Source organism: Aspergillus tanneri (assembly GCF_003426965.1).
Source record: "Aspergillus tanneri strain NIH1004 chromosome Unknown AapTan_6_pilon_pilon_pilon, whole genome shotgun sequence".
Classification (NCBI taxonomy): Eukaryota; Fungi; Ascomycota; class Eurotiomycetes; order Eurotiales; family Aspergillaceae; genus Aspergillus; species Aspergillus tanneri.
This window is the reverse complement of record NW_022984633.1, coordinates 2,834,769-2,850,472: the sequence shown is the minus strand read 5'-3', so window position 1 is coordinate 2,850,472 and position 15,704 is coordinate 2,834,769. Positions and strand designations below refer to the sequence as shown.

Below are 15,704 nucleotides of genomic sequence, written 5' to 3'. Positions count from 1 at the left end.
AATGATATCTATCAGAGTATACCCGTTCGAAGAGAAAAAAGTGGTCACCTAGGAACCGCATAATGTTACAAGAATAGGAGAAACCCTCCCAAAAATCCAACGTAGGGAGATCAGAGATATCGCTTCTCAAAAACCTCCTCGTAACATTGGATGTGATCACCGACAGCAAAGCCCTTCCAGTCATTAAACCCAATCCCGCACTCTGTGTCTTTGCGCATCTCGGTCACGTCCTTCTTGACGTTTTTGAGAGAAGAAATCGAACCTGGGTAAACAGCTCGTTAGTCGTCTCGCAAAAGTGAATCGAATTACCCTATAAGAGGAGATAGTGGTACTTACCATCATAGATAGTCTCCTGGCCTCTCAAGACTCGGACCTTCCGGGCTCGATTGATCACTCCGTTGCGAACCCGACAACCAGCGATGGAAGTCTTCTCCCGACCTTTGAGGGTGATTTCGAAGATCTGGCTAATCTCGGCTTCTCCGGTGACGCGGTGGGACACCGACGGAGCGAGCTTGTCACTCAAAGTCGCCTTGACTTCGTCGATGAGCTTGTAGATGATATTGTAATCCATGATCCTCACGCCTCGCGCTTCCGCCATCCGAAACATGGCCGGGTCGATGGGCATGTTAAATGAGATGACATGACCGTTGGCAGTGGCTGCGTGCTCGATGTCGAACTCCCCGACAGGTCCGACTCCGGAACGAAGCACATGCGCGTAGACTTCATTGTTGCCGATTGCCGTCACGGAGTTTAAAACAGCCTCTGCGGATCCTCCAACGTCGGCTTTGATGATGAAATGGACGGGTTGGGGACCGGACGCGTCCTGACGGGATTCTTGACCTTGTTGTTCGCCTTGGGATCCTTCCTGTCGCCGTCTTTCCAGGAGTTCACGACGAGCCTCGTTGATGGCCACCGTGTCTTGGCCTAATTTGTGAGTCTCCAGCTTATCCTGACGGTATTCAACCACCTCCTTGGCGTGCTGTTCGTCAACCGTCTGTAGGATCTCGCTGCCAGCTGAGGGTTGCTCTCTCCAGCCGTCGATCTCGACTGGCATTCCTGGAGTGGCTTCTGGGATTGCAGTCCCGGCTTCATTTCGGAGAGTACGCACACGCGCCCAGGTGTTTCCAGCGACGATAATATCCCCCGGCCGCAGCGTGCCCCGTCGGATAAGCGCGGTGGCAACGCGGCCATAGCTCTTGGTCGTGGCCTCGATCACCCACCCTTCCACGTTGCCATCAGCATCTGCCCGGTGGTCGAGCACCTCTGAAAGAGTGACAATGGCTTCCTCGAGCTCCAGCATCCCCTGACCAGTTTTCCCACTAACCCCGATCGCCTGAACATCACCCCCGTAGTCTTCCACATGGACCCCGTGGACAGAAAGATCTTGCTTGACCCGTTCAAGGTTGACGTTCTCCTTGTCAACCTTGCTGATGGCGACGATGATGGGAACCTTGGACTCCGTAGCATGCTTGATAGCCTCGAGGGTCTGAGGCTTGACACTGTCGTCGGCAGCAACCACTAGGACCACAATGTCGGTCACGTCAGCACCACGCCGGCGCATCTCCAGAAAGGCCGCGTGGCCAGGAGTGTCGAGGAAGGTGATTTTCTTCCCCGAGGGCATAGCCACGGAGAAAGCACCAATATGTTGCGTAATGCCTCCATGCTCTGACGCAGCCACCGATGACTTGCGAAGCCAGTCGAGGATAGTGGTTTTACCGTGGTCAACATGGCCCATGATGGTCACCACCGGCGGCCTGGTCGGTAGCAAGGACTTGTCTTCCGGCTCCGGTGCAGCTGCCAGATCATCCGTTCCAGTGTCAAAGATTGGCTCAAAGTTAAACTCGGTTGCAACTAGGCCTGCCGTTTCAGCGTCGAGGACATGGCTATATGAAACATCCTCGAATCCCATCTCCTCCATTCGCCGGACGAATAATGCCGGACGCACGCCGATAACATCAGCAAGGTTGCTGACACTGATGAACTCGGGGAGATACAGTGGGCTTGGGGCCGATTCGACATCCTTTCGTCGCGATTTCTCTCTCTTCTTCTGCTTGCGATCTTCACGACGACGACGCTCTTCGTCCTCGTCAAACTCGTCCTCTTCTACCTCATACTGTCTTTGCTTGCGGCTATCCTTATGTTTCGACGCCTTTCCGCGCTGAACAGCAGTAGGAGCTGTAATATGCTCCAGGGATGATGGATCCCACGACAGATCCGCCAATTTCTCATCCGCCTTCTTCTTCTTCTTAGATTTGGATTTGGGCTCTTGCCGGTGCCATTGATCCTTCTCGATTTTGGAGAGCCCTTCAGCGAACGACTTTGTCGGTTTCCGAGCATAGTATGTATCTTCACCTTTGCCGCCCTTCTCTGCCCGGTGTAAGTCCAAATGACGGACTGCTATTGTATTGTCCGACTTTGGAACTCGTCTGGGGGGAGGCGCATGGAGGTCTGGTCTAGCGGCCTTGCAGCGCGGACAAACACAATGTTTTCCAAAACAGTTATATTGACAGTCTGGGCAAATCCAGTCAACCCGTCGAAGATGCCTTGGCAGTTCCACGACATTTGTTTCCAACTGTCTATCAGGCTGAAGGGGGTCTTCCCCCTGTTTCTGCCATCTTGACATCCCCGTCCCATCGGGGGCCGGCTCGAAACGACGGTGTCTTTCACCGCGTGGTCCTTCAGCGTGTTGATTTTGATGCCGACGACGTTGGTAGTGGTGGAGGTGATGATGCGGTTGGTTTTGCTGTCGCTGTTGCTGTTGCCGTTGCTCTTCTGCCGCACCCTTTGTTATCAAAGTATCGCGCATGGTCTGCTCTGCCGCACTGAGGCCGGCAGATGCCTGCACATGCTTGCCGCCCCAACGACCACCGAATTTGGGGCGTGTCGTAGCTGAAATAGAGCCAGCCCCAGGATCGCCTATCCCTACTGTAGAGGGAGAATCAGAGGAATCGAAAGAAATGAGAGACGATCGAAAACTCCGCCGGGGGACGTAGGTTAGGACCGGAGCAAAAGCTGCATCTCGGTGTCGGGTCGCGCAAGACCAGTCGACACCATGGCGGCGGGAGAGCTGCGGTTGGCTTGATATTAGACCAGGCATTTCAACAGCGCATACAGGACAGGGTCATTGGGATGATACTCACCTCCAAAACCACCCGCCGGTGCATACTGGGGCAGGACTCTGAGGATGCAGGTATCTTCTTCCATTGTGTCAGCAGTTTTCCTCGGGGCCAAATTCCGGCCTGTAAGGGAAACATCCCCGAACGGGCCTAGCGTCTTCGCCGAGCCGGTACCAAACCGTACCAAACCGTACCAAACCGTACGGTCACCTTTGGTTTCCCGCCCGGGATCGGGTGCAAATCGGAGGCCATCATTTGAAGGTCCCCGATAAGCACGTTATTGTCGTCGCCAATTCCGTCCATCTCGTGCTCTCTCTCCTGCTCTCATCCCTAATACTCTCGGGTCAATTGAAGCCTGCTCTTTAGATCAAGTCAACATGGAATCTGAGGCCTTTGAGGATTTGCAGAAGGGCGGCGGGGCCTTGCGTACAATCAAGGATTTGAGCGCTGGTGCCGCTGGTGGCATTGCGCAGGTTCTACTTGGTATGTCGCATAGAGTCTCTTGGTTAATCCCTGCAACGGGCGGGGTTTGTGAATGAACATGATCCCTACGATATACTATTTATTTTCCAATGCAAATCAAGAGACGGGGTCAAGAGCAGTACTAACCAGCGCACAGGACAACCGTTTGGTTAGTGACCCCGCGGAGAGAGCTACTAGTCAGTTAAGTGCACGGGAGAAATTATTAAACAACCACAGATATTGTCAAGGTGCGGTTGCAAACCACCACGCAATATTCCAATGCCTTGGATTGTGCCAGCAAGATCCTCAAAAATGAAGGCCCTCTCGCTTTTTACAAGGGCACGTTAACCCCATTGATTGGAATTGGTGCCTGCGTAAGTGTACCTTCGAAGTCCCTATGATTATTACGGCAATTGGGGAAACTGACCGTCATACCAGGTCAGTGTACAATTTGGCGCTTTCCATGAGGCTCGGAGACGTCTGGAGGAACTGAACAAGAAGAAATATGCCGTCAGCACGCTTTCCTACGGGCAATACTATTTGGCTGGAAGTTTCGCGGGTGTCACCAACTCCGTCCTCTCGGGGCCTATTGAACACGTCCGTATTCGCCTGCAAACTCAGCCTCACGGGGCGAGCAGGTTATACAATGGCCCGATTGACTGCATCAAAAAGCTCTCTTCGCAGGGCGGGGTATTCCGTGGTCTTTTCCGTGGTCAGGCGGTGACCATTCTCCGAGAGGCTCAGGCGTACGGTATGTGGTTCCTGACCTTTGAGTACCTGATGAACCAGGATGCCAAGCGCAACAACATCAAGCGGGAGGACATCTCCAGCCTCAAGGTGGCCACCTACGGCGGTCTGGCGGGTGAGGCGCTCTGGCTGAGCAGCTACCCGTTCGACGTTGTCAAAAGCAAGATGCAGTGTGATAAGTTCGGTACCCAGCAGCAGTTCAAGAGCATGAGGGATTGCTTCAAAAAGACCTACGCTGCAGAGGGATTCGGTGGCTTCTGGAAGGGGCTGGGCCCGACCCTTCTGAGAGCCATGCCCGTGTCGGCAGGAACGTTTGCGGTGTATGTTCAAACAATCTCCTTTTTCTAACTTATATCGAGGGCGGACACTGATGTATACTGGGTTCTAGGGTCGAACTTACCATGAGAGCTTTAGGTTAAGTGGGACACATGTGTCCATCTCAAGATGTGACTTTGCTGCTTTACATTGTCTCTTGATTCTGATGAGCTTTTTTTTTTTGTTTTGTTTTTGTTTTGATATCCATGGCTCGTTCATATTCAACAGGAATGAGGGGAAAAGTTGGTTAGATTTTTTAACATTAGCGTTTACCGATTAGAGGTTCCGGCTCATCATGATTTCTTGGTCTGCAGTTGGGTATCAAGGCTTATTTTATTATGTTTTTTATTTTGATTCTGCTGAAGGCCCCATTGATGTCAAAGGCAATGAATGAGTGTGACAAACTTTGATTGCAGCTATACTCTGTCAATCGACTTGGCCAGTATCAGTTACTCTATGTTAGATCTCTAGCTTAGTCAAGGCTCCGTCATGGGCAAAAAGCCTTAGTTAATTCTTGTACAGTAGCCCGGATACTTCTATTCTCAACCCCTATTATATATCCGTAAAATCTTTATCGCCACTAGGGATCCTGCATTCTTGTAAGCCTCGTCTTTGAAAACACCAAATGCTTTGCGGAGGACTTACGAGATGGAGAACATCAGCGCGAACCAAAAGAAAGATTTGACATCAAGGCAAGCCTCCTTGACATGATCCCACCTCCACTCGTGGGTTTCGATTCCTTGCTGGTTCATCCGAAGTCTAAATCATCCCGTAAGCAGTTGACCAAGCTTCTACACCCTATATGGCTATACCTCTCGATCGCCACAAGTTTATCTTCTTCATTGAGGAACTTAGAGATCACCGGCGAATCAAGCATGAACATCCTGTGCAACCGTTAGAAGAGCAGGAAATAAGCCAAAGTTTCCACTCACAGCACGACGAAGGCAAATACAGTAGTAATAAGACCAAAGAACAAAAAGATGATCTGGTATACCACAATAGTCAGTTTAAATTATATGCACATTTTGATCTGTAGGATGCATCCTCACCTGGTAAGGCTTAAGGACAGAGGATTCTATGTGGCCCAGACCATATGTGATAAGGCTTCCAAACTTCCCATACAGAAAGCTACGTTAGTATGAAAACTGTGAATAGTTTGTACCAGGAGCAATAACGTACCATATACACTACACCATTCATTGCATACCATGAGCCAAGTCTCATAGGTTGCTCGAGTTGACGATACCACATTTGGGTGATTGCAATGAAAGCCGGGGCTTTTCGAGTTTGATGTGAGCAGGAGAGAAAGATACAATGTTATGGGATTTGGGGTAGAGCTCACGGATTCCAGCCTCAAAAAGTCCCAATAACAGTCGGCAAACCAACAACCCCTTAAACGTGTTTGCCGGTGTCATACACGTTACGGCGATGCCCCAGAGGAAAGTTGTACATGCCGGAAACTTCCCCAGTGGTACTTTCACCAAGATGTAGGCCAAAATAGGCTGAGGAACGAGCTGTGCGAGGTAAACGATCGACCCCAGCCATGAATATTGTTGGCCTTTGAGGTTGGCATCTTCAATCAATCCAAAAACCGATGCATATGAAAGGGTCGATTTGTCCAGTTGCTGCAGAAAGTAGATCCCCAAAAGAATAGGTAAAAGCCTAAGATCAATCTTTCGAAGTACCTTAGAATTATTTTCCGGTGTGAGCACCGTAGAATGCCCCAAATCCTCGATTAGTTCAAGAGCTTTGTCCTGTTTATGCTCGTTTTGCGAAACATTCTGAATGGGTTCCGTTTGACCATGTTCAATTTGTTCATCCTGAATTTGTTTTCCACAGAAGCCCTGCCCCTGTTGTGACATCGTCGCACTGTTTTCTCTCTGCTGGTTTCTATCGTTAAAGAGAAAAAGGTATCTCGAAATTTTCACAACCATAAAAAGGGTATGGTTTAGATCAATTAGTTTAGCTTGAAGCGAAAGTGAAACCAGAAACGATCTCACAGTGTGTTAGAATTGGATATATAGACGTGTTTTAAGTGGCAGCATTGATCCACTAGCAAAGTTATGGAGAACCCCGTGGGGAAATCAAGAGACTATCAACCCCAGATGAGATACCCCAAAGCCCGATGGCCATGTATGCCATCACGCAGAGTCAATTAGTGGCGTGAGCTAAAGGGTTTGATGGTCCTTGCCAGTAAGAAGCGAAGAAGACCTGACACAGGACAAGATATGAGCTATGTCGTACAACGTCTGATGCATCATCCAATTGAGCCATTATCGTGAACGCTGAGGTGGGGATACTAGTTGATGTCCTAGAAATCTAGGATCGGCTTTCGGCCACCAAAGCCGACGGTGGATACTGTTTCCATCACAATTGTTGTTGTTGGAATTAAGGGCTAAGCCTTGCGGGGGAACAAGATGCGGAGATAAGAAGCTGGGGAAGTTAGTTCTGGAGAAGTAGTTAATGGGTGTCGGAGATGGCTCCCGAAATCCGACTCTACAGTACATAGAGGTAAAGCACAACTCTACTCCCCCGGGTCCAGGAGATGACGATAGAAATAATTCAAATACGGCATCATTCTTAAGCTTGGAGGCCTGTCTTCTCTGTTGACAGTGTAATCTTCTTCCTCATCCCCTAACAGCGATCAATTGAGCAATCATGCCGCAGAAAGAGTTCTGTCCGAAAGGATATCAAGAAATCTCACCCGAAGGAGGATCAAGCTATACAGCAGTTCACCTCCGCTCGAGCAATACAGCTGAACGATATTTTGACTTCTCATTCGAGCCAATCCATGAAAACGTGTTCCGGTCACCTTCACTTCTCAAGACCATGCTCTCACTCCCTACCCGAATGTATCGAGACAGATATCAAGCTTAAACAAAAGTCAAATATCCACGACTGCCGGTGCTTCTCATAAAACCATTGAAGTCGGAGATGTGGTAGCTTCAGTAGAGTGGGAACACACTCCGGTTGTCTCACTGTCCTGGAAGGGCCAGAACAAAGTACTGCATCGAGATCTACCTTTGCGCTCTTATGTTGCAGATGGAGCAGGCATCGCCAACTATACAGAACATTCCCGTGATGCTCTCCACGTTGGGCTGGGTGAAAACAGAGCTCCTATGGATCTCACCGGTCGTCATTTCCTTCTTTCTGCAACTGACAGCTTCGGATACGATGTTTATAACACCGATCCCCTTTATAACATATACCTTTGTTGATAAAAGCGACTCCCATTGGGTGCGTGGCGATCTTTTCGACGACACATGGCAGAGGCTCCTGGTCTGTTGGATCAGAAGTGGACGGCCTCTGGGGGCATTTCAAAGTTTACCGTCAAGATCACGGTGGTCTTGAACAATACTTGATCGTCGGAAAGACCCTCAAAGATACAGTGAGATCGTATGCAGAACTTGTTGGCTTCCCGCTTCTTGTTCCACGCTGGGCGTATGGGTACATCTCCGGTGGATACAAGTATACTGCGATGGATGAGCCACCGGCACATCAAGTGCTCATGGAATTTGCAGACAAGTTGAAAGAGCATGGAATACCATGCTTCGCCCATCAGATGAGCTCAGGCTATTCGATTGCGGATACAGAGCCCAAGGTACGCAACGTGTTTACGTGGAATCGACACCGATTCCCCAACCCAGAGGAATGAATTACAAAGTATCACTCGCGAGGAATCCGTCTCCTGGCCAATATTAAGCCTTTTCTACTTTCCTCTCATCCAGACTCTAAAAAACTCGTCGATGCTGGTGGGTTCTTCAAAGACCTGGGCACCAACAAACCAGGGTACATGCGACTGTGGAGCGCTGGAGGCGGAACGGGGGATGACGAATGCCACATTGATTTCACCTCCGCTGTTGCTTTCAGATGGTGGTATGATGGAGTTCAGAGCCTAAAACGAGCAGGTATTGACGGAATGTGGAACGATAACAATGAATACACGCTCCCGAATGATGACTGGCAGGCTGCGCTTGATGAGCCAACTGTTGGTGAAGCCGCGAAGACTCAGAATGAAGACAAAACTATTGGACTCTGGAGTCGTGCAATGCACACTGAGCTCATGGGGAAAGCTTTCCACGATGCTCTCCTCGGCTTAGAACCCAAGTACCGACCATTTGTCTTGACCCGAAGTGCCACCCCTGGGACAATGAAGTATGCAGCCAGCACTTGGAGTGGTGACAATATGACAAGTTGGGAGAGCATGAAGGGGTCGAATGCTTTGTCTCTAAACACGGGCATGTCTCTTCTGCAGGTGAGTTTTAGTGAATGTTCTTTCAGTAGATAAACATGAGCCCTTCTGACGTACCTTAGTGCGCAGGTCATGACATTGGCGGATTCGAAGGTATGTCTTCGCTGCGCTTAACACTTCGCGAAGGCCGATAATATAACTCGTGATATTCAGGGTCTCAACCTTCTCCTGAGTTACTTCTTAGGTGGATCCAGTTGGGTATCTATTCGCCACGTTTTGCTATAAACTGCTTTAAAACATCACCAGAGAACAACTCGGTAGGAGAAGTCATCGAGCCATGGATGTATCCCGAAATCACACCGCTAGTCCGGGACGCAATCAAGCGCCAATATGAAATTTTGCCATATATCTACTCTCTTGGCCTAGAAAGCCATCTCACAGCCTCATCTCCGCAGCGCTGGATTGGCTGGGGGTACGAAACAGACCCAGAAGTCTGGACGAAGACGCTCAAGTTAGGCGAAGAGCAGTATTGGTTTGGTGACACCATCCTTGTTGGAGGGGTTTATGAGCCTGGTGTAAGCGTTGGAAAGATGTACCTGCCCCGGAAGACAAACTCTCAGTTCGACTATGAGTACGTGAACATGAATACTCCGTTTACCTATCTGGCTTCGGGGCAATGGGTCGAGGTACCTTCTGAATGGAGGACAAGCATTCCCCTGATGGCTAGAATCGGTGGTGCAATACCCGTTGGACAGTCCGTCCAAACCAGAGTGCCTGGGGATGGCACCTCAGCGTCAGTCGCAGTGGAAGAACTGGATGACTACAGAGGTATCGAGATCTTCCCCCCTCGTAGTAGCTCGCACAACAATGTCTTCAGTACTACTTGGCTTGAAGACGATGGTATTTCAAGCAACCCTAGTATTTCAAGGTACACTGTCAGGTATAGCTCAACAGACGACCGAGTCGTTGTTGGATTCTCTCGCGATGAACAGAGCGGTTTTGTCCCTGCATGGAAGAATTTGGACATCACCCTCCACAAAAGGGATGAGAGGCGTGTCATCTCCGACGTCGGCAACATAGTTCAGTACAAGGGTAAGGACTCTCGAGGACGGAACGTGTACACTCTTAGGTGTTAAAAGGATGGGGTGATTGTGCTACTGCTGGGTTATAGCAGTCTTGTCTGTGGTATAACAGGGGGGAAGAGACCGGGGGAGGGCAGAGAGGGGGTTTGATTGAACTATATCGCAAAGATAGCTGGTATCAAATTAGAAGTTTGAAAACAGATAGAATATCATCCCCAGAGCGTCCTTTAATTCCTAGTATTATAGCTGTTTGGGATTAGGTTGAGGATAGAAAGGAGAATAGCCTGGAAGACTTGAGTTTTCCTGGCCTCAGGCAAATTATAAGGTAGTGCATCTCTCTACAGGTTCTAGATAATCCCAGACATTCGAAAAAACAATGCGAATAAATTGTTAATACATTGTAACACCAGGGACGAATAAAGATTTACACTCTTCTATAAAGTACAGTTCCATAACTTATTCAAGGCTTGGACATAGACAATGATAAAGCAAAACATAGAAAAACCCACCCACTTAACAGACCTCATTGCTGGCTGTCTGCTGGGGTTTCTGGTTTCTGGTTCTGGCTGCCTACATCCAGTCTGATGTTCGGCCGCTCATATGTGAGTTGACCATGCTTTTTTGCTACCTCCAATCTCCTCTGTTGGCCTTCATGTCCGGCTCTTCCCAATATCCCAGCAATAACACCGACTGCGCGCAAACTATCATCGTTGGAAGGAATTGGATAGGTGACGCTTGTGGGGTCGGCATCTGTATCGATGACACCAATGGTAGGAACATTATGAACTCCACACTCGTGTAGAAGGACATCGTTCTCGACTGGGTTCAAACAAACTACAAGATCAGGCTTCAGGACAGGGCGATCTTCCATAGCCTCCCTGTATTCGGGTAACTCCTCATCCAAGGCATTGACAACCTTAGTCTCACAGTGGCCAAGGATCTGTTGTCCGTTCGTCAAACTGCCTGGGATCCATCGCTCAAAGATGTGATATCCCCCAGCCAGCTCGGCGGCTCTAACCACATATCGTTTTTGGCCTTTCCTCGTGCCCACAAAGAGAATCAAGCCACCTCGAGCGGCAACCTCTTCCACAACTTTAGCAGCACGTCGCAGGTAAGCTGCGGTCACATCCAGAGAGATAATATGAATTCCATCGCGAATACCAAAGATATAGCGTGAGTTCTGAGGGTTCCAGCGAGACGTCGAGTGTCCAAGGTGTGTCTGAGATGCGAGGAGCAGTTCGAGAGTGATATCGGAAGGTTTGGGTGGAGACTCAATAAGTCTCTCCGGGCGGTACGCATTCGTCACCTTGCTTCCAAGGTTGTGGAACTTGTTTCCTTAACACATATAACATCAATTGCTATGTTCTGAAATCTGTGTTACTCGAAAGGAGATAAAAGCTGCCAAGCTCACTTTGTTCTTCACGCTTTAGAAAAGCCTCTCTTGCTGCACTCCTTACAGATGTTGGAGTTGGTGTAGACGACAAAGAACCTTCGAGTTGAGCTGACTGCTCTTCGACAGGAATCTGTGCTGATGTATCCACAGGTGTCTCAATCGAATAAAACCTGTTCAAGATGTGAGACTGCCGATTGAGGGCAAGAAACTGGCGGCCTAATACAAGGGAGGGATTAGCGATAAAGCTATTTCAAAGGTTGTACCTGTACATTTATTGGAATTTAACGTACTCTGCCGCATGCACTGTTGCCGAACAATCATGTTGTGCTATGTTGGTATAATCATGGGCTGCAATTGTCCAAAGAGATCTTTCTGCTCGAACTTTGATGTCGGGCTTGGCATGTCTCTTTCTGCCTGAGGCATAAAGTGAAATACACTAGTCATTTACAGTTAGTCTAGAGATCTGTGGGCGGTACGTACCTTTTTTGTCCAAACATTCAGGTAAATGGTAACTTAAAGAGTCAGTCAAGGAAACTGGGGTACTTCAAAAGACCCTGGGCCTAGAGTTGTCTTTTGTGTCTTAATTTATGAATCGTATGAAATATCTAGGATGACAAAGCATGGAAAGGTGTCATTTAGTCAAAGCCAAGATGCTGACCAAAAAACTCTACAACTTTACCCCGCCAAGGGTTGTTTGGAAGCAAAACAGTTGTTTCTGAATTTCAGTCATCATTGAGAGAATATTCTTCATAAGACAGTAACATCCATAGCTTTCATGATCACTGAACTGCGAATGCTCAAATTCAAAAATAGGCAAAAAGAAAACAAAGAGAAATGTCCCATAAACATATCAATGTGGCTTAAGAAATCAAAACCAATAGAAATAGTCGACCATTAATGCAAACCCCAACCAGCTGAACGAAACGTTAAGAAGATAATAATAGTTCAGGCATAGCAAAAGCAAGGCATAGTCGTCGACAAATCAAGACAGGCGCGATGAACAGTTCTACCTCTTGTTGAAGAAGTTACCCAACTGATCCATCATACCACCACCCTGGTTCGAAGGGGGAGCACCGCCGTAGCCGCTACCACCACCATAGTTGCCGTATTCAGGAGGGCCCTGCTCTTTCTCCTTGTTCCTGTGCTTCTTGATAGCATCCTCTGCGATACTGCCCATAATCGCTCCACCGATAGTTCCGAGGATTCCGTGATCGGCCTTGTGGCCGGCGAAGCCGCCGGCTAACCCACCGGCAAGTGCTCCACCCAGTCCACGCTCACCCTCCTGAGCACCACCAGGGGCCTGTTGTTGGTCGCCTCCTCTGTAAGACGGTTAGCAACACTGCCTAGCACAATAGGTAAGAGGGAGAGATATGCCATACCCGTACTGGTTGTAGGAGTTCTGCTGGCCGTGAGGCTGCTGGCCGCCGTACTGGGCGTGTTGGCCGTACTGGCTGTGCTGTGGCTGCTGGCCACCATAGTAGTCGTTGGAGCTTCCACCACTGCCACCACCGCCGTAGTAGTCACCGGAGCTCCCGCCACGGTTGTATCCTTGGTCATAGCCACCCTGTGGTTGTCCGTACCCTTGCTGCTGATTGTAGCCACCTTGAGGGGGGTATCCACCCTGGCCATAGCCTTGGTTGTGGGAGTAGCCTTGGTTATATTGGTCGTAGCCAGACATGATTGTGAAGAAGTTTGTTGGTTGAGGGTAATAGAAGAGGGAATCAGTTGGAGATGGCAGGAGATGTATGAAAGAAGCTGGTGATGGGGTTGCCCTAGTCCTTTTATAACTAATGTTTGGCCACTCGATAAGGTGATCTGGCGCTACAGGGCTGAGTGATGAAGGATGGACCCCACCATGGTCAAGGAAACCCCGTTCGCCAAGGCTGTGTATGATTCCACTGGGTATTGGACGACCAATAATACAAAAGGTAGTCACCGTACTGTCACCGGATGCAAATTAATTACCATCCCAGGGGGCATTATGGCCATTTTGGCGCTCGGAATGGGTATGATTCATGGTATACGAGCCTATTACGGAGCCTAGTATGGAGTACCCCAGCGTCCAGGGAAGTCATCGCCACTTCTAGAAAATGCGGTGGCTGTGCTACTACTGCGGCCGCTGCCTGGTGCCGGTCAGGACTGACGACTATGGAGTATTCGCTGTATTCAACATACAATCAAATGCATACCCCGCCAAATGGATGATCAACTCGAATTTTGCCTCGATCAGGGATATTTTGAGAAGATTTTTCCGGAACGTTAGGCATACCTCCAATACAGCTCTCTGCCTATCATCTGCTCCACGGGCGACTAAATTACAACTGACAAGGTACTCGCCTTCAAGTACGCTGAAATATACCATCTTGGATTAGCGTGCCAGAGTTACAGTGATTAAATAAAACCGCTAACTTAATGTGTACGGCTGACATTAATAGTAGTTTTTCAAATACAGATCCAATATTGAATCCACACTGCCACAATTGTGGCTGTACATCCCTTCTGCAATTAGCAGCCCTATGGAAAAGCGATCGAACGTCATCGAACATCTATTATTATCATTCCAAGTACTAGTACACTCCGTGACTCCAGCCTTGAGGCTACTGTTTACTATTAATCGCTAAATTCATGCAGGCCTGTTGCACAAGATCTTCCATTTTCGGTTAGGGTTTCACCATCCAAATTAGTGCCTCGTAATACTACTAGTTAGCAGACAATACAAGGGAGTACCACGGTATTACTGGTTGGCAGGCAGCCAAATTATCTTGTCTTGCATTCTAACCTTATCCACACACTATTATGGAATACATACATTCCTTGTTGTTTCATACCAGGGCAAGAAAAGATGGTTAGAATACTGAAGGGTGCTGTTTACTTTGATGGTTAAAAACCGAAGACTCATTCTCGAAGGTTAGTATTATCGAGACATAAAAACAGTCGACTGCTAAAAACTCGGGCTCTTCGTGGGCCGTAATAGTGAAGTACCTAATCTAATATCATAGAGAAATTGCCTCAACATTATTCACTACGCGTTTCCTCCACCGGTCTGCTACGGCTCAATTATAATCCATTTTCCCATACAAACTGGCAGTTTTAAGGTGGAATAACACAACAACAACAATTTATAGTACTAACTGTAAAGAGCTATAATAAACACACTGTTACTTAATATATAGTTGTGAATTTTTATTTTCTTTATTTTTTAAGTTGCTGCCTGAAATAAAAATCAGGCAATGTCAAAAAAATACGCATATCTTAAAAACTGCTTAGTAGTTATAAAATTTTCATACTACTTTACATAATATATATGTATTATATTATATATATAATGTTTACAAAAGTATCTATTAAGTGTGTGTAGAACCATTCCACTTTAAAATCTGCCAGTTCGTATGGAAATATGGTTTATAATTGAGCTGTAGCAGAACCCCGGAGAGGGCGGTAAGCGGAGGAGACGGGTATGGCCTGCATCCCTTGGGAAAGTAATTAGAGCTGCAAAATTAATAGAAAATCAAACAAATCTAACAATATGTCGCCCTGTACAGAGTAAATCAATATGGTTTTTATTCTTAGTACATAACCCCTTCAAATGTTACAGCTATAGAGGCCTTCGCCTCTGGAATTTGACCTCTTTAAAGGTTTCCATCCTGCTCTCCGGTATTCTTCTATTCTCCTCTCATTTACTCCCTGCTGCTGTGGACATATGGAGTTAAAATGACTACTTTCTCCCAGTGAAAGCTTTTCTTCTACAGTAACAGAATCCTCCTAGAACACCTAATTTAATAAGCTTACAATCCCAAAGAGACATTAACAGCGCCATCACACCACATTAATCGTAAGTACGAAGTAAGAATGTATAGCATTACGAAACAGAAGTGCTTAGCATATCAAAGTAATTTATAGGACAGCCTTGGGTGTGGATTAAGTATTGAACGAGACCGGATGGCCTAATGGTTATGGTCCTACAATGAAGACCGACTGGCCCAGTGGTTAAGGCATTCGCTTTACATGCTCAATACAGGCTTCGCCCGCGAAGGATCCCAGGTTCGAACCCTGGGTCGGTCATTATTTTGTTAGTTTTTACTAACCCATCTATGCAAGATGGATTCCACAAAAATGCTTCTTGGTAATAAGGGGTGAATACGGAGTACGGCCCTGAGTACATAGTGCTATGGGGAGTAATAAACAGCTGGCGAATTAACTACTGAGTCTATTACTGGACTTCCAATTTCTGATTTTACTTCGGAGTATCCAGAGTAAGATTGATTGGCTCTCTCGGATTCGGAGACTTCCTCCAAAAAAAGACAATTGGTCGTGAACAAGGCAACTTTATTGTAGAATGTTAACTTTGATTGATGTAGGATGGGTTTGTTGTGTCATACTATCCTACCATAAATTAC

The 15,704-nt window shown here is 47.8% G+C and overlaps 6 protein-coding genes and 1 non-coding gene across 7 annotated transcripts; 3 read left to right on the top strand and 4 right to left on the bottom strand.

The window, feature by feature from the left end:
* Positions 1-110: 110 nt before the first annotated feature.
* On the bottom strand, positions 111-3,371 carry ATNIH1004_008968 (translation initiation factor 2; the record flags this gene model as incomplete). Its single annotated transcript, XM_033573569.1, has 4 exons — positions 111-262; positions 337-2,925; positions 3,141-3,239; positions 3,311-3,371. The coding sequence occupies 4 exons, from the start codon at positions 3,369-3,371 to the stop codon at positions 111-113; spliced, it is 2,901 nt and encodes a 966-aa protein (XP_033424121.1).
* Positions 3,372-3,493: 122 nt separating this feature from the next.
* On the top strand, positions 3,494-4,744 carry ATNIH1004_008967 (putative mitochondrial carrier protein (Ymc1); the record flags this gene model as incomplete). The annotated part of the gene is made up of 5 exons (XM_033573568.1): positions 3,494-3,599; positions 3,736-3,747; positions 3,816-3,952; positions 4,017-4,645; positions 4,714-4,744. 5 exons carry the CDS (start codon positions 3,494-3,496, stop codon positions 4,742-4,744), a joined length of 915 nt encoding a protein of 304 aa, XP_033424120.1.
* A 448-nt stretch (positions 4,745-5,192) lies between these two features.
* On the bottom strand, positions 5,193-6,502 carry ATNIH1004_008966 (putative MFS transporter; the record flags this gene model as incomplete). Its single annotated transcript, XM_033573567.1, has 7 exons — positions 5,193-5,229; positions 5,286-5,399; positions 5,453-5,524; positions 5,573-5,625; positions 5,690-5,752; positions 5,820-5,917; positions 5,983-6,502. The coding sequence occupies 7 exons, from the start codon at positions 6,500-6,502 to the stop codon at positions 5,193-5,195; spliced, it is 957 nt and encodes a 318-aa protein (XP_033424119.1).
* A 1,401-nt stretch (positions 6,503-7,903) lies between these two features.
* Positions 7,904-9,968, top strand: ATNIH1004_008965 (putative alpha-glucosidase; the record flags this gene model as incomplete). Its single annotated transcript, XM_033573566.1, has 5 exons — positions 7,904-7,919; positions 7,976-8,241; positions 8,305-8,895; positions 8,955-8,985; positions 9,046-9,968. The coding sequence occupies 5 exons, from the start codon at positions 7,904-7,906 to the stop codon at positions 9,966-9,968; spliced, it is 1,827 nt and encodes a 608-aa protein (XP_033424118.1).
* A 469-nt stretch (positions 9,969-10,437) lies between these two features.
* MRP4 (mitochondrial 37S ribosomal protein uS2m) lies at positions 10,438-11,628 on the bottom strand (the record flags this gene model as incomplete). Its single annotated transcript, XM_033573565.1, has 3 exons — positions 10,438-11,249; positions 11,326-11,523; positions 11,598-11,628. The coding sequence occupies 3 exons, from the start codon at positions 11,626-11,628 to the stop codon at positions 10,438-10,440; spliced, it is 1,041 nt and encodes a 346-aa protein (XP_033424117.1).
* A 685-nt stretch (positions 11,629-12,313) lies between these two features.
* On the bottom strand, positions 12,314-12,985 carry hel10 (putative high expression lethality protein Hel10; the record flags this gene model as incomplete). The annotated part of the gene is made up of 2 exons (XM_033573564.1): positions 12,314-12,626; positions 12,687-12,985. The coding sequence occupies 2 exons, from the start codon at positions 12,983-12,985 to the stop codon at positions 12,314-12,316; spliced, it is 612 nt and encodes a 203-aa protein (XP_033424116.1).
* A 2,291-nt stretch (positions 12,986-15,276) lies between these two features.
* Positions 15,277-15,369, top strand: ATNIH1004_008962. The gene has a single exon. It is a non-coding gene; the product is annotated as a tRNA-Val (tRNA).
* Positions 15,370-15,704: the final 335 nt, after the last annotated feature.